At 51.4% G+C, this 17142-nt stretch overlaps 2 protein-coding genes across 2 annotated transcripts; both read right to left on the bottom strand.

Moving 5' to 3' along the window:
* Nucleotides 1–7100: 7100 nt before the first annotated feature.
* Nucleotides 7101–10423, bottom strand: LOC112886530 (putative E3 ubiquitin-protein ligase SINA-like 6). Its single transcript, XM_025952454.1, has 2 exons — nucleotides 9754–10423; nucleotides 7101–8121 (listed from the first exon to the last, which is right to left on the bottom strand). Exons 1-2 carry the CDS (start codon nucleotides 9985–9987, stop codon nucleotides 7366–7368), a joined length of 990 nt encoding a protein of 329 aa, XP_025808239.1. The 5' UTR covers nucleotides 9988–10423; the 3' UTR covers nucleotides 7101–7365.
* A 135-nt stretch (nucleotides 10424–10558) lies between these two features.
* LOC112886529 (beta-glucuronosyltransferase GlcAT14A-like) lies at nucleotides 10559–13438 on the bottom strand. The gene is made up of 4 exons (XM_025952453.1): nucleotides 12673–13438; nucleotides 11873–11948; nucleotides 11684–11799; nucleotides 10559–11606 (listed from the first exon to the last, which is right to left on the bottom strand). Exons 1-4 carry the CDS (start codon nucleotides 13238–13240, stop codon nucleotides 11089–11091), a joined length of 1278 nt encoding a protein of 425 aa, XP_025808238.1. The 5' UTR covers nucleotides 13241–13438; the 3' UTR covers nucleotides 10559–11088.
* Nucleotides 13439–17142: the final 3704 nt, after the last annotated feature.

The raw sequence follows: 17142 nt of genomic DNA, 5'->3' as shown, positions 1-17142 counted from the left end.
TGGGGATGGACGCGTCGTTAGCGTGATGTGCGGATAATCACCGGAGTCTGTTGCGTTGTGTTCAATAAAGGAGAAGAACAAGCAAGGAAAACGCTGTGGGTTTTGGGCAGCACAAAACTCTCGTGTGCTTGTGTTCTAAGTGTTCGTGTGTGTCCATCTTCACTCACGCCGGCGTTCCGAGCTCGTCTGCGCTGGTCACCGGCGTTCCAGCTCGTTCCAGAGCTAACACAGCCTTGCCTGCCGCGCCGATTCCAGCGCGAGCAGCTTCTGATCGCCATGGCCGGTCCTGGCGGTGCGTCCAGTGCGCGCGGCGCCGGGAGTAGCCTCGCCGGGAGCCGGAGCGGACGCAGCACCTCGACGAGCACGTCCGTACGTGGTCGCGCCACCGCTGGCCAACGTCGCCGACTCGCCGGCCAAGTGAGCAAGTCGCCGCTTTTCCTGAGCCACGGCGGCCACCGGCTGCCGCGCCGCGCGTGCCAGGCGAAGAAGACGCTCTTGAGATGCCCCCAATCTGTACCGCAAAGGCTGGATCGAGCGGCCAGCAGGCACCTTGGGGGTCGACGGTACTTGAAATACCGACCACCCGGTCGGTATCCGAGATACCGTCCACCGTTGGGTTCCTGCCCGGCCACGGCGCGCTGGAACGCCGCCGAACTCAGACCGACGAACTGTGCTGGGCGCGGCGGGTGGAGGCCGGATCGTTTGCGTCAGTCGATCCCATGCCACGCCGGAGAGAGTCGCGTCCACCTCACCGTCGCTAGCCTTACTCCGTCCCCTGCATGCTCTTCCTCTCGGGGTCCTCGCCGCGCGCGCGACGCGACAGGGAGCGCGACACGCGGCTCTGACCCGGCCTTGCTGAAGACGCAGACGCAAGTTGAAGCAGATCTCGCATGGCGAGAACGATGGTGGACGCGAGGTCTCCGCCATGTTGGGCGGCGGCGAGGATGGCGCCGTCGTTAACATGAAATGTGAACTAAGATAGCTGCGCCGGCAGGGTATGCAGACGATTTTTTATAAGCTGCCGAGTTCGCGTGCTCAACTTGTCTGACAGATGAGGCAGCGACAACAGGAAATCGCATTTGAGGCAGGAGTTGACATGGTCGGAGTTGGTCATGCGAATAATTCCGGAGCTCATTGCTGGCAGCTTTTATGCCTGGAGCCCTGGATGAATCCGAACACCCGCCATGGGAGCCGCTCGGGACGGTGCCCAGGCGGGGCGTGGGCGGCACCGTTGCAGCCGCAGAGGGGGCAGGGACGAGCCTCGCCGGAGCCCCGGGATGCCCAGTTGGACGAAGCGCTTCCGCAAGTCGTGCTCGCGCCTGACGAGAAAGACGCTCTCCGCGGTGGGCCTAATCTGGGCCGCCGAATCCCGATCGCACGGCTTGTAACCACCCAAGGGGTGGACGCTATTTGAAACACCGTCCACCCTCGAGGTCCAATTCCGCGCCCGCGCTGCTAGCTTCAACGCCGCGGCTCGCCGGAGCGGCAGAGCACCCAGGCCGTCCCTTGCTTCCCGGCGCCGGCAGTCTCGCCGCTTCTCTGTATTCCAGCACGTCGCGTGCGGCCTCCACCAAGCGCGCAGCTTAGGCCTGATGGCCGGCGCCGTCGTCCAGCAGGTGGTCGGGCTGTCCGTGGCGCACAGGGCGGCCTCTCGGAAGTGAGTGCGCGGTGACTGCTTGGCCGATGCCGTTAGTCATGGTCGATCGACGAGGACCCTCTCGTCGTGGGTGCTCATCGGGAAGAAGGACCGTTGCAGTTGCAGCTAACGAACAAGGATGATGCGTGTCTCGTTGATCGACGAGGAAGTTAGGAACGAGACAGTGAGCTGACTGTTCGTTATGAGCTCACTCTAGCATTCGGATATACGAGCAGAGGAAGACGAGGAGCCAGCCACAGTTGATTCCTCTGTTCCGTCACCTCTGTTTCCATCTGGGGGCATAACGAGCAGAGGATGGCATGCGTGTGCCTGCTGGTCATCAGTTGCTGCATGCAGGTCATTGCATTGCTGCAAGTTATGTGGGAGATTACACAAGCAGCCTCACATAAAAGCTCACTGAACACATGAATTCGACAACCCCAATGGGCAATGGCACAACAGAGTACAGCTCCCAGGATGAGGAGACGGTGTTTATCTACTGTTGTACAGAAAAACAATGTCTTACCGTAACGAAACATGGACTTCCTGGCTGTTGTTTACATGCGTGCAGATCAGGAAACAGCAGCTGCATGCAGTTCTTCACACTACAAATCAATTCTTCATAAACCAGGAGCAAGGCAAGCAACCTGATGTAAACCTCATCACAAATATGACAGATTCAAGTAGCCCAGGTAATGCACACATGATTTTGCAATTTATGAGGTTCAAGTATTTCACTGAATACAAACAAGTAGTAGCACCAAGCCAGGCAGGAACGCAGGATACTTCTAACCAAAGAATTCAAGTCTTTCCAGGTTATGTGGAGGGACTAGCTGTTTAAAGGTCCTCTCAATATTGATCACGTCCACTTCAGAATGTCGCTCATTTGTATCTTCGGTGCAACATAGAATTATTTTTTTCCGGATACTTTTTCTCTGTTAGCAATGAATCTGTACCACTAGGAAGTAGGAACTGCTCTTTCCAAATTTACTCATATTGAACTTCCTCAACTGCCACAGGTGACTAATATAATAGTAGGAACATGATGTTGTTTAACAAAATGAGTAGTACGGTGAGGTATTAAGGAATTTATTTTTTGAGTTAACATGTTGTCCTTTTGTTTTGTGCTTTCAGATGCTCTAAGCTAAGTTGCCTGTATTGGATGCTCTCGATCGGGTAACTAATGGCATCCTGCAGAGGAAACCACTAGTAATACTCAGTGTTACAAATCACTAGCGTTAAGACATTTCTACATACTAACCAACAAGAGGCTGCTGCTGGCTTGCTGCTGCAGCGTGCCGCGGATCACAACCTGACAAGGACAGACAACCAGACGCCCGCGTTCGTCTCCTCCGCGACACGTCCTGCCTCGCAGGCAGGAGCACCGCCGCCGCGACGCGTTCTGGACATTGCTCTCCGCTGTTGCCGCACCAATTCCAGCGCGCGCAGCTCCTGGTCTCCTCCAGCCCTGGCGGCCGCGCGTCCAGTGCGCGCGGCACCGGGACGAAGCTCGACGGAACCCCGAGCGGATGCAGGATGCCCACGGAATCACGGACCTGTCTGATCGCGATCGCTTCACCACTGGCCGCCGTCGCCGGCGAAGTGAGCAAGCTGCCGCTTCTCCCGAGCCACCGGACCACCGCGGCCACCGGCTGCCGCGCCACGCGCGCCTGGCGAGGAAGACGCTCTTGAGATGCCCCTAATCCGGATCGCACATGTCCAATCGGACGGCTATTAGGTACCCAGGGGTGGACGGTATATGAAATACCATCCACCCGGTCGGTATCTCAAATACTGTCCGCGCCCGGGTCCTGCCGTCCCACGGCGAGCCGGGGCGCCGCCGAACTCAGGCTGTCCCTAGCCTCCACCCCCCCCCCCCCCTTCCTCCTAGGCACCTGGGAGCCTTTCCTTCCATCTTGCATCTGACAAGCCATGGAGGCGAAGGGGACCGACGGGGACGCTGGCCGGGCGCGGCGGGACGGCATGTGGCTGACACGGTGCGCGGACAATGCGCTGTCGAGACGTCGGCGTCGGCTCGGCGGCCGGCTGAGCCAGGCTCCTCCCCGATGCCGTGCCCCGCCGTAAAGATTCACAGCCGTCTGACGAGTGACGACCAATCGACCATCGCTGGCCTCCGTCTCGGCTCTTCCTCTCGGAGTCGGAGTCCTCGCCGCGCCGCGGCCAGGGGCGCGACATGGTGTTGTGCCCGGCCTGTTGAAGACGCGGACGCTGGTTGCGGAAACAGATCGACGTCGCACGGCGAGGACGCGCCGTTGGTGGACGTCGCAGGCAGGCAGTAACAAAGTCTCCGCCATGTTGGGCGGTGGCGATGGTGGCGCCGTCGTAAGCAGCTGGGCCGCAGCCGACATGTTCGCCTCCAGTCCAGGTGCCGCGTGGGCCACATCGGTGAAGAAACACTGTGGCACTGTCCGGCTGGACATCAGTTATTCAGTTGCTGAATAAGCATGCTCTAAGCCTTTGGTGAATTCCGCTCAGAGCACTGATGTCCACCTTTGGGACTGAACAAAGCACTTGCACGAGAACGATAACGAGAATCGAGCACTGCAGGAGAACACAAGATGTACCTCTCTCCTTGCGTTACAGGAGAGATGATCGCGACGAAATATGATCTCGCATTACATGCATAGCAACTGAAAGCATGGTAGTCTATATGTAAGTGGAGCTGATTCGTTTTCTTGAGACGCGATCAAACATGGTTTGGTTCCGGTATACAGTTCATGTGACCCATGCAAGTTCTGATGGTGATAACTGATAAAGAAGCACCGACCACAAAAAAAAAATCGTTACCTTTGGTCGCCTGAATCATGACCCCCACCCCCTTCGGTAACTTAGCTATCTAGAGTTTTTTTTTCTCATGCTTGTAGCTTCCTGTACATACAAGTTGCTTTTCTACTATAATGAAAAGGCAAAGCATCTGCTTCCTATGCTAAAAAAAACAAACTGAGGAACCGGGAAGACGACGAAAGCAGCTTTCTGCAATTTCTCTGAACTGGTTACGAAAGTCTGCTTTAATTTCTCCGCAATACCGGCACTCTGCCATGCCTCCATGGCTCCATGAGATGGGAGGACGTGGCAACCGTGTTATCCGACTGTTCAAACTTGTGTGTTTCCTCCTTGTTGCACTCTCTACTAGTGCCGGTCATCGCTAGATCAGGAACACAATGCTGTGTTTTACCTGCACTGCTGCAGAGTGCACAGAAGCGCATTGCAGATAGTATACAGAATTCACAGATGGTGAGAAGTGCAGCTTTGTGTATGTCGTCAGAAACCTTGTTTCTATCTTTAGTATCGGAATTAAGGTTTTAAATCTCCGGCTATAACTGTTTGAGAGAGATTTAGCTAAGTTTTTTCATATACAATTTAGCTCTTAGCTGCCGTTATAGCCGGCTATAGCCTGTTTTTGACATAAATAGCTAAATGTCTTAGCGGGCTATTTGAAACATTGATCGGAATAGACTTGTGCCCAAATGTAATCCCATCGATCATGATGAGGAGATTCACATTCAGACATAGTCCTGATTCTCCAGGCAGGTTTCAAAGGAGATTCAGCATTGTGCAGCGGCAGAAGAAGATCACTGGCCACCGACGAATCGCATCCAGCATATTCACATTCGCTGTTTCTGCAAAGCCTACCACAGCCGCAGCAAAACCTCCGCCGGCCTTGCCGCGGTCAGGAGGACCGGAGGAGACAGAGGCGGGGGTGTCAACCAAGCTGCGCGCGTTGCCCCACCGTGTGCGCAGGACGGCGGCAAACGAAGCGTGCCTCCTGAGTCCACTTGCATCTGGATGAGTAGATCAGGCGGACGGCGAGGAGCCGGGGGGACGCCAGCGCCGGACGGCCGGAAACAGAGCTGCTCTGAGCAAGGGTCTATCTGCAAATGGTCGGATCGCAAATCGCGATCCGACTAGAGAGCTAAATGTAAAATACCTGGACCCATATGTTAATCGCGATCCAAATTATGGGTATATATGTAAATTACTGAGGATCAAATTGTAAATATTCGGATCGCGATTAACAATCTCGATCCAAACTGGGGGTGTTTTTACGATTTTTCTGGCTTCACGCACGGCCGCCTGCTGAGGCCACCGCAGCCAGCCGGGTCGCCATGCACCCTACGCGAGCCTCCTTCCAGCAGCGGCGCCGGTCCACCGCTAGTTGGGGTCCTGCCCGGCCACGGCGCGGCGGAGCGGCGCCGAACTCAGGCCGTCCATGGCTTCCACCCCCTTCCTCGTAGGGCCTAGGCACCCAGGAGCCTCTCCATCTTGCATCTGACCGGCGCTGGTGCGATGGCTGGCCTTGGCCTGGAGCCATGGAAATGCTGGCCGGGTGCGGCGGCGGGACGGCATGTGTGGCAGCTCCTCGGCGTCGCTCGATCTCGTGCCCCGCCGGAGAGAGCCCGCTGCGGACGCCTGACCATCGCGCGCGGCACGGCTCTGGCCCCGGGCTCTGGAAGACGCAGGCGCAGGTTGCAGAAACAGACGCCGCACGGCGATGATGATGACGCCTACGCCGACTGTCCGTCCGACTGGTCATCATCAGCTATTCAGTTGCTGCAAATAAGCATGCTCTGATGTCGTCTGCCTGTGGAAATGGAACTGATGATCAAAGCAGTCGCAAGACAATTCACACGAGAACGAGAACTGAGCAATGCAGGAGAACACGAGTTGGAACGCAAGAGTATCTCAGCTGGAACACTAGTCTTCATCTTTGCTGCATCGGAAACCATTGTTCACACTTCACACCATTGACATGAGAAACTGCCTATAAAAAGAAAGACTAGATCCAATGGTGAAAAAAAAAAGAATAGAGAAATTGTAACTTCAGCCACATTAAAAATTTGGAGTACAACGAGGCCTTGGAAAAGTGTCTAGATGACAGGCCCTTCCGTACAAATCGAGATACAAGATGTCCCAGCAATTGAGCTGCATCAATGTCGGCGGAAAAAAGAACCACTCCAGCCTCCAGGCCGGTGATTGAAATTCAGACTTTGACCTGGATATCATCCTGCTTGTCCTCCTCTGCAAGAATTTAATCTGGAACGATACACTGGATGCAGTCGTGAGTCGTCAGGACTGGGCAACCCGTTGGAGAGATCTTATGTGCATTCTACGTTGATCTCCGTTTGCTGATGGTTGCTGCCCAAACACTTGCCATCGTCGTAGTCTCGTAGAACTGTAGAAGCGCTGTGCGTACCCGAGCAAGCAGTTCAGCCTTTCTGAGGGCTGCTTCTGACCGATGAAGTGCTTCTGGCCAAGATTGGATCAATTCAGAGTGGTCAGTCGTGTGCCATGGCTACTGCCGCCCAACTGCTCGCAGACTCTGCCATCACATCGAGTCATCATTTTGAACTGTATTTCTACTGCAATTAGCAAGGGATCAGCTAACAGAAAAGGATAACCGCATATAAGATTATACCATCAGCAAGTAAAAGGATGGAATAGCTGAAGGCAAGCCAAAACATCTAAATTATATTATTACTATCTCCATCAACATATAAGCATCCAAATCAAGGGATTTGTTGATGTTAGTCTCTACAACAGAAGAAAAATGTCTTCTGTCCAAACCAAGACATTTTGCTTCTGTTGTTTTGGAACTCTTGTCATTGCCATATTACTTGACTTGAAATCAACTCTTGCATGCACATAGAACCACCAAGAAAGAAACTGGTGGTGGACAACATGAGGTCCTAATTAACAAAAAGAAAGAACTACTCCAGATTGATGATGCCGATACGGACTTCAGCGCGGATACCATCCTTCTTGTCTTTCTTTCTAATAACAGAATCTGGCACGACGAACTGGAAGCAGTCCTCAGGGTTGGGCAGCCCATTGGAGAGATCCATGCATTCCACATTGATCTCAGATTGCAGAGAATGGCTGCCCAGGAACTTATGACGATCACGAGGGTCATAAAGTACCCGTGAGTACCCGAGCACACATATTAGTGCTTCTGAGGGTGACTCATGACCGGTGAAGTGCACAGTGATGGAGCAGCCAAGTGATTGCCGCGTCACGTTCAGGAGGAACAGGTACCGACGGCTGCTGCTGCTGGTAGTTAAATGATCGTCGTCCTCAGTGCAGTCAGCGAGGATGAAGTTGAATCCGTCGCGGAGGCAGATGCAGCATGTCTCAAAGGCACTGATCTTGGTGGTGGAAGGCCAACCATGTGCACTGGTGAAGTGGTCCAGGAGCGCTTCTGTCGAGCCAAGGAAGTTGCAGTCCTTGCCCGGGCAGTGGCACGGCGCGTGTGGACACGTTTGACAGTGGTCATGCTGATCATAGTAGGCCGGTCTGGCACCACAGCCATGGGCTGCATTTGGGCATGAGACACGGATGGACTCCAACAGGCGCTCCATGGCGTGGCACCTGTGGTAGTCACGCGTGGCAATGCCGCACACATGGCACTTGCCTGCTGGCGCGAGCTTGTCACGGCACAGAGAGCACACCACATGGCCCTCATCACACTGCAGAGGCATATGACACCAGCAAATGAAGATGAAATTATCCATTAATCATTAATAACAAACTTTTATGTTCAAAGATAAAGCCACCAAAAACTTCCAAAAAGAACATTAAAGAAAAATCACTTGTTTTACCCAGAGCATGTTATAGTTCAGTGATTTGTTGCAATGAGCTATATCTAAAAAAATGTATTTAAATAGGTATGAAAATACAGATAGAAATTGCTTGCAATGTCCATGCTTGAGACGATCATTTTTCAACTAAATTCCAAGCTATGGAAACTTCCACTACCATGTCCACAATTCTTAGGATTTTTCTTACTTTTTTTAACACGTGCGCCTGCGGCGCAGTAAGGAACTATCGTATAATATGACCCTTTTTTATGGGGCAATTGCTCAATAGGATAAAAAAAGGGTAATAAATCTCCATACAAAGCATAGTACTGCTATTTCATTGAAATCTGGGAAACTATCTCTAGATTTCACTTATCACTTGGGAAAAGGGTGTTTCAGGAAATGGGATCTCAAATGTAAGACAGACCAACTGACCCCACATGTCATTGAGACATAGAGCTAAATAAATCTTGCATGAAATCTTCGGTCTGTTTGCATGCTGCTAATACCTAGTATACAATTTCAATGGAGAGGTGGAGGCACATATAATGGAGGGAAACCTGATCAGGACAAGAAGGAAAGGGGACTGGGAATTTTATGAGGCTTGGATGGGATGGTAAAGTAATTGCTGCTGAGAAATATCGGCCTTCAGGTAATATGGATCCGTTTGGTGTGGTGGGACTAGAGCAAGTGTTATGGGCAGACGGGCGGCAGCATCATATTATTGATGGTATTTGGAGAAGTCCAATTCCAAATTCAGAAGATAGAATTTATTGGTTGGAGGGAGAGAATTGTGTTCTGGAGAGAGAGTTTGGTGTCAAGTATCAAAGGGAAATGAAGAAAGAAATTTCCTGGAGACCATCCTTCTGTTTGAGGAAGAATTGGCTGGGCCTACTAAGTAATCTGTTTCAAAGCCCCCACCCCTACCCAGTGGTGCTTCTACTCTGATTGCCATATTAAGTGGGTTCTTTTTAACCACATAAGCTCTCAAGAAATCAACTACTTAGCGCAGCTTCCATTGGGATTTTTTTGGAAATAATCTGCCATTGGGGTAGTAAATGCAATTTTTGCGACAAAAATTAACCTGCAGACCATCTTTCTGTTTAAGAATTGGCTGTGCTGCTGTAGCAAGACAAGGATGGGTGTGTTTATATCAATTGGGGCTGATAAAGCAGCTTGTAATTTGTGTACAAATGACAAAATTGCCACTATACAAATTTGTAGGGATAGAACTGATGCTTTGGCTTTGCTGGATACGACGACATTCATGAGCCAAGAATACTAAATTATAAAGTCACCAGTCTGCAGCTCATGATCTATGGTTTCAGTTGGTGGGTGCGTCCCTGGAGGGTCAAAAATGTCCCCTTTCAGAAGGGATTGCTCGAAATCAGGCTGCTTGATCCTCACAATAGAGCTACGCGTAGTGGTTGCAGTTGCAGGACTTGTGGCTCCATGAATGAATGCTGCTAATTTGTACGGGATGGATCATGGCTGGGTGTGCGTGTAGGGTATAGGGTTTACCTGGAAAATGGGGGGCTTGAGCGGGTGGAAGCACACACCGCACTCGAGGGCGTCGGCATCCTCCGCCGCCACGTACGCCACCGCCTCCGCCCCCGCCGCCGCTGCCGCTGCGCTCGCGGGCCTCGAACCGGAGGAACCCATCTCCTTCTTGTTGGCGCCAGCGCTTCCCGGAGAAGCCGCCTCCTTCGCTGCCTTCTCTCGCTTCGCCCGTTTCATTGACCTGGCCGGTCTCATGAAATCGTCGCCCAGGTCGTCCGAGGACTCGGATTCTCGGAACTAGCCGCCGCCAGACGCCTCTCACGCGCTCCCTGCCTCCCTCAGGCCACAGCTCCAACCTCTGAGGCTCTGAACATGCAAGTTCTGAAACACTGGTAGCCCCTTTGAACTCAAAGCTCATATCTGCTTATCATCCTGCAGGCTTTTGCGACTGATGTTGAGCTCCACCTTGAATGATCGAAAATTTAAGAAATTCTGGAAGGTTTAAATCTCATTCGAAAATTTTATCTGACATTTAAACATAGGAAGGCCACATTAGAATTAATTTCCATTTCCTATGGAACAGGATCTTTCACGCAAATTTAGGTGTTAAATTCCTCCGTAGTCTCTGCATATCAAATTGGCCCTACAATTGAGCCGTGCAAGTAGAGTTGTAGACCATCAGTGTTCCAGCTCAGAATCAACATGGAGCAAGCAGAGTTTTAGTGGCCAGCTTGAAATGCTTTAGTGTCGTATAGCACAGACAGCAAATTTCAGAAAAGAAAAAAACAGTATTTGTAGAACGACAACGAAAGAAGAGATACTTCAAAAAGGAAAAAAATGGGACAATTGAAGGCGTGCTCTAGGTACAAGACTAGGCATATGTAAGCCCAAAAAGCACAACAGTAATCCAGTAAGACTAACAAGATTCCTTGTTCTACATTGTCTCCAGTCCTGACAACCTGACATCAACAGGGTCTCACAACTTCATCTGCTAGCACTAACACAAGCCGTTCAACAAATGACCACAGCATATAACCTACAGTAGTTATATAAGCCTCTGCTTATCATAGGCTCTAAGCTATCTGCCTTCAGTGTATAGGTGCCGAATATGGGGAATTCACATATTAATTGTAGACCACAGTGGAACTCCTGATCTGTGACTATGATAGTTGCCACAGAAAAGATCAGGAAAGAGCAATCCTCCATGGCTGTGTGTCAGTACTCAGGTGCCAGGAGTGCTTGTTTCCATTCAGGCAGGTGGCGGCTATTTATTCAGCAGAGTGAAGAGCCCGTGGTGGATAAATGGAATAGCTCAAAGTTTTCAACCATGGGATGAGGCCACTGACATCAATTCTGCTACCGCCTGCATGTGTTGCTGCTAGACTTTGCTTCGTCTAAAGTCTGATTTATATATTGGTGCAACTTCACAGCTTGGGGGCCTGGTCTCACAATGTTCACGTCGCCCCACTGGGAACATGGATCACTGAACCACCTCTTCCTCCCTGAGCACCAAGCACCAGGAACTGGTCCATTGCTCCAACGCTTGAGTACGTTGCCATCGATCTGGTCCAGCAGAGGATCATTCTCCCGAAACGGCCTTGCAAAAGGCGCCCCACTATCCACCATCTGACCGTAATGTTCCCGACTCAGAAAAGGGGACTCTTTCTGAGCTGGATCCTCCTGAAGAATAAACCTCAAGTCGTTGTTCACAGTGAAATTGCGGAACTCCAGCGAGTTGCAGATGACTGAGTGGAAATATCCTTCCTGGGGTTGTATAATGTTGTTGAAGTACATGAGAAGAATCCGAGGGAGATTCTCCCAAGCAAGAATGCAGTACTCTATAAACTGCCGGTTTAATATGACCCATGGGGAACCTATTAAGAAGGAGATGTATGGTGAGGAAAAAATTCAGAGCAAGGGAAATAAACCAAGGGCAGAGAGCAAGAAATGCCTGTGAAGAACTTAAAAGCCACAGGAGCTGGTCGTTTCTGTGTTCCTCGAAAGAAGTTGGTCCTCCCTGACAAGTAAATTCCAGCATCGACTATAATTTGTTCCACTTTCTCAGGTCTGCATAGGATTTTTTTATCAGTAACAATGCTGCTAACAGCTAATATTATTTGCAAGGTCAGATGGCCCATACACTTTTGATCCAATGTTACTGGTGTGGTCAATGAAGTTAAGGTCCCTTGGAACAGAGGACAGGACATGAATCAGATCTGCAACAGGGAGAAAACATAAAGATTTATCACTACCTCCATTAATGAAGATAATTACATGCACGTGACTTGCTGTAACAATTAATGAAGCACTCAAGCTGATATCGGTTAAAGACAGAGTTTTTACGTAGAGAACCAGAATAAGCATGATATATTCTAGCATTCAGGAGCAATGTATAACACAATTTGTAATCACAAACATCATTAGCAACAACAGACCTATACATTTGAGTGTGTGCTTCAACAGATAAGTATAGTAGCAGCACAAGTTCTGGCATGTGCATTACTAATCAATGAATAAGGGGAGCCTTAATCTACTGTTATTTTTTATACTGACAGTTCAACTTGATGTGCAAAATAAGACTGACAGTGTGCAGTAGGCAATTGGAAACATACGAAATGTGTCTAGTTGACTGGTTGTCCAGCTCTTCCAAGTTCTAAACATTTGCTATTTGGTACAGTCAGCACAAACAAGCATAATTACATTTCCATTTGATGTCATAGCTAGAAGGCTACTTGCAATGTCCATATAATAAAGGAAGGAGACTACCCCAAATGTGGCTTGGCAAAATTACTATTCTTTGCAACCTAGATTGGACCAACTAATCAATGAACCCCCCCCCCCCCCAATGCGCCTCATTCCATGACCATAAAGTGATATTTGCGCAGGTAAAGAGATTTTTTTCCCCTGATTAGAGATGCGTAGATGCCAGTGTTGGCCTACCGTCCTGGGTGACGACGGGGTAGTCAGCGGCGTTAAGGGTGAGGAACCAGTCCCAGTCTGGGTGGAGCCGGAGCAGCACAGCCGCGGCGCGGAGCGTGCCGGCGAGCCCGGAGGAGCCCACGGGCGTCCCGGCGGTTGGGTTGCCGACAACAGCGACGTTCTCAAACGCTCCCACAGCGGGAGCGGCGGCGACGACCCCGGAGGCTAGGCTCTGGCGCTCGTCGTCGGGCGCGTCGGCGGAGAGGTGGAGCACGTACCGGTTGCGCGGGTGGTAGACCGCGAGGAGGAGCCTTAGTAGGCGGCGCCCGTCGCCCCGCGCGCCGATAAGAAGGTAGGCGAGGCAGGGCGGCGCGTCGGGCCCGCGCCGGACAGCCGAAGCGGCGGAGGCGGAGGCGGACGGGGCGACGCCCGGGAGTCGGAGGCGCGGGGCGGAGAGGAAGAGGAGGATGAGGGAGATGAGGAAGGAGACGGACGCCAGCGCGAGGAAGAGGACCCGCCACCACCGCTCGCCGGGAACCAAGCCTCCGCCGCCCGCGCCCCCTCTCGCACCCCCCGTCCCGGTGCCCATTCGGGCGGATTGCGAGGACGCCGGAGCGGAGGAGGTAGAGGAACGCGGAGTAGGATTACGTGCGCGTCAGAGGGAGGCTATGGCGTGGCGGCGCAGCGCGGATCGGATCGCCGGCGGTGAGTCGCCGGAGGGTTAGATGCGGCGGCGCGACGTGGAGGACGGAGCATCGCAATTTTGTCTTGGTTCGAGCGAGTGGGCGGAGTTCTCGGGAACCGTGTTGAAGTTGGGTCATGGGCTCACATCATGCTCGAGCCTCACTTTTGGGCCCAGTAAAAGCCCAGGCGCAGGAGGACACTCTTCATGAATACACGGGCTGGTCGGACGATTTTTTTAAAAAAAGGGTTTAAAAAAAATTAAAATTCGAAAAAGGGGTGGCAGTTGGGAAAAATTTGAAAAATGGGTGCCTCCCGCCCGATCATCGGGCGGGAGGCGTGGGGCCGGGGACATCCCGCCCAACCAGAGGGCGGGATGCTCCAAAAGTTTTTTGCAGGCCCCTCCCGAGGGCCCCTTCGCGAATAAGAAAGTTTCTTATTCGCGAAGGGGTCCATGAGGCAGCATCCCGCCCGGCCTGAGGGCGGAAGGCACACCGCCCGGCCAGAGGGCGGGAGGCAACCCCCGGTCAGTGGGCGGGATGTTGAGAGCCATTTTTTTATTATTTTCCTTTGAAATTTATGATTTACAATCTATTTGAAATTCAGACTGTTTTCAAATGCAATATTGATTCGCCATACTCTTTTGTATACATATAAAATTTTAATTCAATTTTACGAAGAAGATTGCTCTATCTAAAATTCGTATGAAGATGGTTAAACGATAACATTTTGCAACGTAGAATTCGAATATTACGACAGTACGATAGATCAACCGATTAAAAAGAAAATAGTATCATACAAAAACAGTTCAAATATAAAAAGTTCACCAAATTAGGAGTATCTACTCCGCATGTCCCGGACCTCACGCTCTCTTGGCCCTCTCGCCCCTAGTCCTAGGCCGTCGGCGTATGTGGTCCTCCGAGTACGTAAATGCATCTGGAGCACGGTGAGGACGAGGCGGAGGAGGTGCTAGCGTGAACGGGTCATCCTGGGACTGTGCACCTGGAGCGTCATACGTCTGGGATGGACCAATGATGTCAGGGCCGGCGCCGCCGCCCACCAGCTCCGACCAAGTGGCGGAGCCGCCCTCCCAGTCATCCCAGTCCGGCACACCGAATGGACCACCGTATGCAGGAGCTCCCATCGACCATGCATGTTGAGCATAGCCATGAGAGTACGGTGCAGCTGGCCTCGAGCCTGACGGGAGAGACGTTCCTGGAGCATAGGCGCCAAACGTCTGAGGCTCCATTCTTGCAGGAGGAGGTCCCATTGCCGTCGAGTGCATGACTTAAAAAAGAAACGAAATTAGTCGTGTAAATCAAAGGTGATTGAAATGGCAATTATGAAGGACTTACAGCTTGAACTAGCGGCAGTACCGCTGGACGCTGCGTGCGGTGCTGTAGAGGTCGACGGGCCAGCTGTGTACACGTGGGCGGACGCATGAGATGAACTGGAGCTCCCCACGTCGTCTCTGCCGCGACACGTCAGTGCACGTAACGCTCGCGTCAATCTGTCTTGAATCTTACGGAAGCTGTCCTTGTACTGTGCCTCCGGTACACGCACTCCACGTTCAATCAACGTGATCTGAGATATAGCTTCGACCTCCGCGAAGTTGATCAGATCGATCTGCATACGTAATGGGATGCAGATTACTATTGGTATCGATCTTTTAGAAAAAAGATTTAATAATTCAAGTTGCAAAACACGTACCGCGCCACGCTGGTCCTGATCACGGTACGAGGGATACGTGTCCGAAATGGTCAGCTGGTGCTGATCCTCCGCGTCATGAATACGTGAAAGAGTGACATACGGACGCGTGCGAAGGAGGTACCAGCGGAGGTATGTGCCGTATGACACGTCCGTGTGTGGGTGCCACTCGTCCCACACATCGTCACATGCGTGAAGCCACCCTTGCACGTACTCCTGCATCTTGACGACCCAGTTCACCTTGTTGGCATGATATCCCCTGCGCGAATATCTGTTGCGAACATTTGAAATTCAACATTGCTTTATGATAACGAATATATAAGTAATACAAAACGAGTTATCACAAACTTACTCGTGTACGTTGCGCGGCACGGCCTGGAACGCTCGAGGTAGGAGAGGAAACTGCTGTCGTCGCCCGAACTGCCTCATCACACGCTCGACGCAGTACGGCTCGACGAGAATATCGAACACTAGGTTCGCCTTTGTCAGCCAGTACTCCTCGTCACGCGTGCAGAGGGAAGACAACCCATGCGGCGCACGTGTCTGGATAGCCGCAGCGGTGTATGGTGTCCAGATGACATCCTATGGCCGCATCCGATCAAATTCGGACACGAACTGAGGGTATGCTTTTCGGACCTGCCGATGTGCCCAGTTCATCTGAAAAAATTACACAACTGCATCGGTACTCCTCGTATACAGAAACGTACAATAGTAAATTAAAGAGCTTAAAAGAACTTACCCGTCGATCGGTCCAAAGCGAACCCATCGTGGGGCTATCCTCGTCCCACATCCCGTACATCTCGGGTGGATAAGGCTCCTCGCTGATTAGGGGATGTGCTATGGCGAATCGCTCGTACGACCATAGCTGCAGCAGAAGTGGGCAGCCTGTGATGACGGCAGTCCTCTCCGTCTTCAAACAGGCCTGGCAAAGACCTTGGTACGTCGCAGCAAGCACTGCCGATCCCCAGCTCCACCCAGGTACCTGGCCCGGCTCCGCATCCGCAATCGCGCGCGCGTATTGCATGAGCACCTTGTCCACGTAATTGCCGGTAGAGTTGCAGAAAAGAGTCCAGCCGAACAACTATAACAGATACGCCTCCAGGTATCGTGACACCTCGTACTGCCCAGCCAGAGGGTGCAGATCCTGAGCCTGTAATATATTTGTTCAAAACTTAGAGGTACTCACATATGATTCAATTAAATTAAATAAAAAATAATTGGACGTACCCTAAATTGTATTACCCAACTCTTGGCGGGGTCGGGCAAATCAGGTACGTTCACAACAGGTGGCGGGTTCGCTGGACCAAACCGCTCCTGCAGCTCCGCCCTCCAGAAAGGTGGCACGGCAACCGGGCCAACAGCTTCACCCGCAATGGGAAGCCCGAGCAGGTACGACACGTCCTGCAACGTGGGGGCCATCTCCCCGCACGGCAAGTGGAACGTGTGCGTCTCCGGACGCCACCTGTCCGCCAACGCTGCAAGTAGAGAGCGGTCCAGCTGCATCCGCTTCTTCGCGCCACCGTCTTGGCCGTCGCCGGCCTGAAGCATACGTGCGAGTGGCAGCAAACCAGCCTCACGTAACCTGTATATTTTGCATTGTGGTTACAATTATCTTACACGCTATACATTAGTTTCGTAAAAAAATATAAAGTATCACCTGTCAAGCCAGCGGTCGTCCAGGTGCAACAACTCCTTTGCTACACGAGGGCGCAACTCGTGAAGCTCCTGCCCCTCCACCGCAGCCAGGTACGACCTGTGTCGTTCGTCGATGTGCGCGTCAAGGAGCTCTGGTGTCTGCACCATATCTACATGAAAAATATAAGTACCGTAAGATATATTCCTACAAACAATTGAAAATACTAAAAACTATTTATAATAGAACTAACCTAACAAATATTTGTAAAAGCTATTCAAAATACTGAAACCTATTCGAAATATAACTACCCTAAAAAATATATCTAAAAACTACTGCAATTATAAAAACTATTCAAAATATAACTGCCCTAAGAAATATATCTAAAAACAATTGAAGATACTAAAAACTATTTATAACAGAACTACCCTACGAAATATTTCTAAAAACTATTCAAAATACTTAAACCT

Source organism: Panicum hallii, chromosome 3 (assembly GCF_002211085.1).
Source record: "Panicum hallii strain FIL2 chromosome 3, PHallii_v3.1, whole genome shotgun sequence".
Taxonomy (NCBI): Eukaryota; Viridiplantae; Streptophyta; class Magnoliopsida; order Poales; family Poaceae; genus Panicum; species Panicum hallii.
This window is presented reverse-complemented; position numbering and strand designations above follow the sequence as displayed.

Bases quoted from the DNA above. Each gene is read 5' to 3' on its own strand.
- LOC112886530 (XM_025952454.1), bottom strand. From the start codon at position 9,987: ATGAGACCGGCCAGGTCAATGAAACGGGCGAAGCGAGAGAAGGCAGCG. The intron at 8,122-9,753 runs GTAAACCCTATA...ATGCCTCTGCAG, and splicing joins TCAAGCCCCCCATTTTCCAG to TGTGATGAGGGCCATGTGGT.
- LOC112886529 (XM_025952453.1), bottom strand. From the start codon at position 13,240: ATGGGCACCGGGACGGGGGGTGCGAGAGGGGGCGCGGGCGGCGGAGGC. The intron at 11,949-12,672 runs GTAGGCCAACAC...TCCCTGTTGCAG, and splicing joins CCCCGTCGTCACCCAGGACG to ATCTGATTCATGTCCTGTCC. The intron at 11,607-11,683 runs GCATTTCTTGCT...CCTTCTTAATAG, and splicing joins GGCTTTTAAGTTCTTCACAG to GTTCCCCATGGGTCATATTA.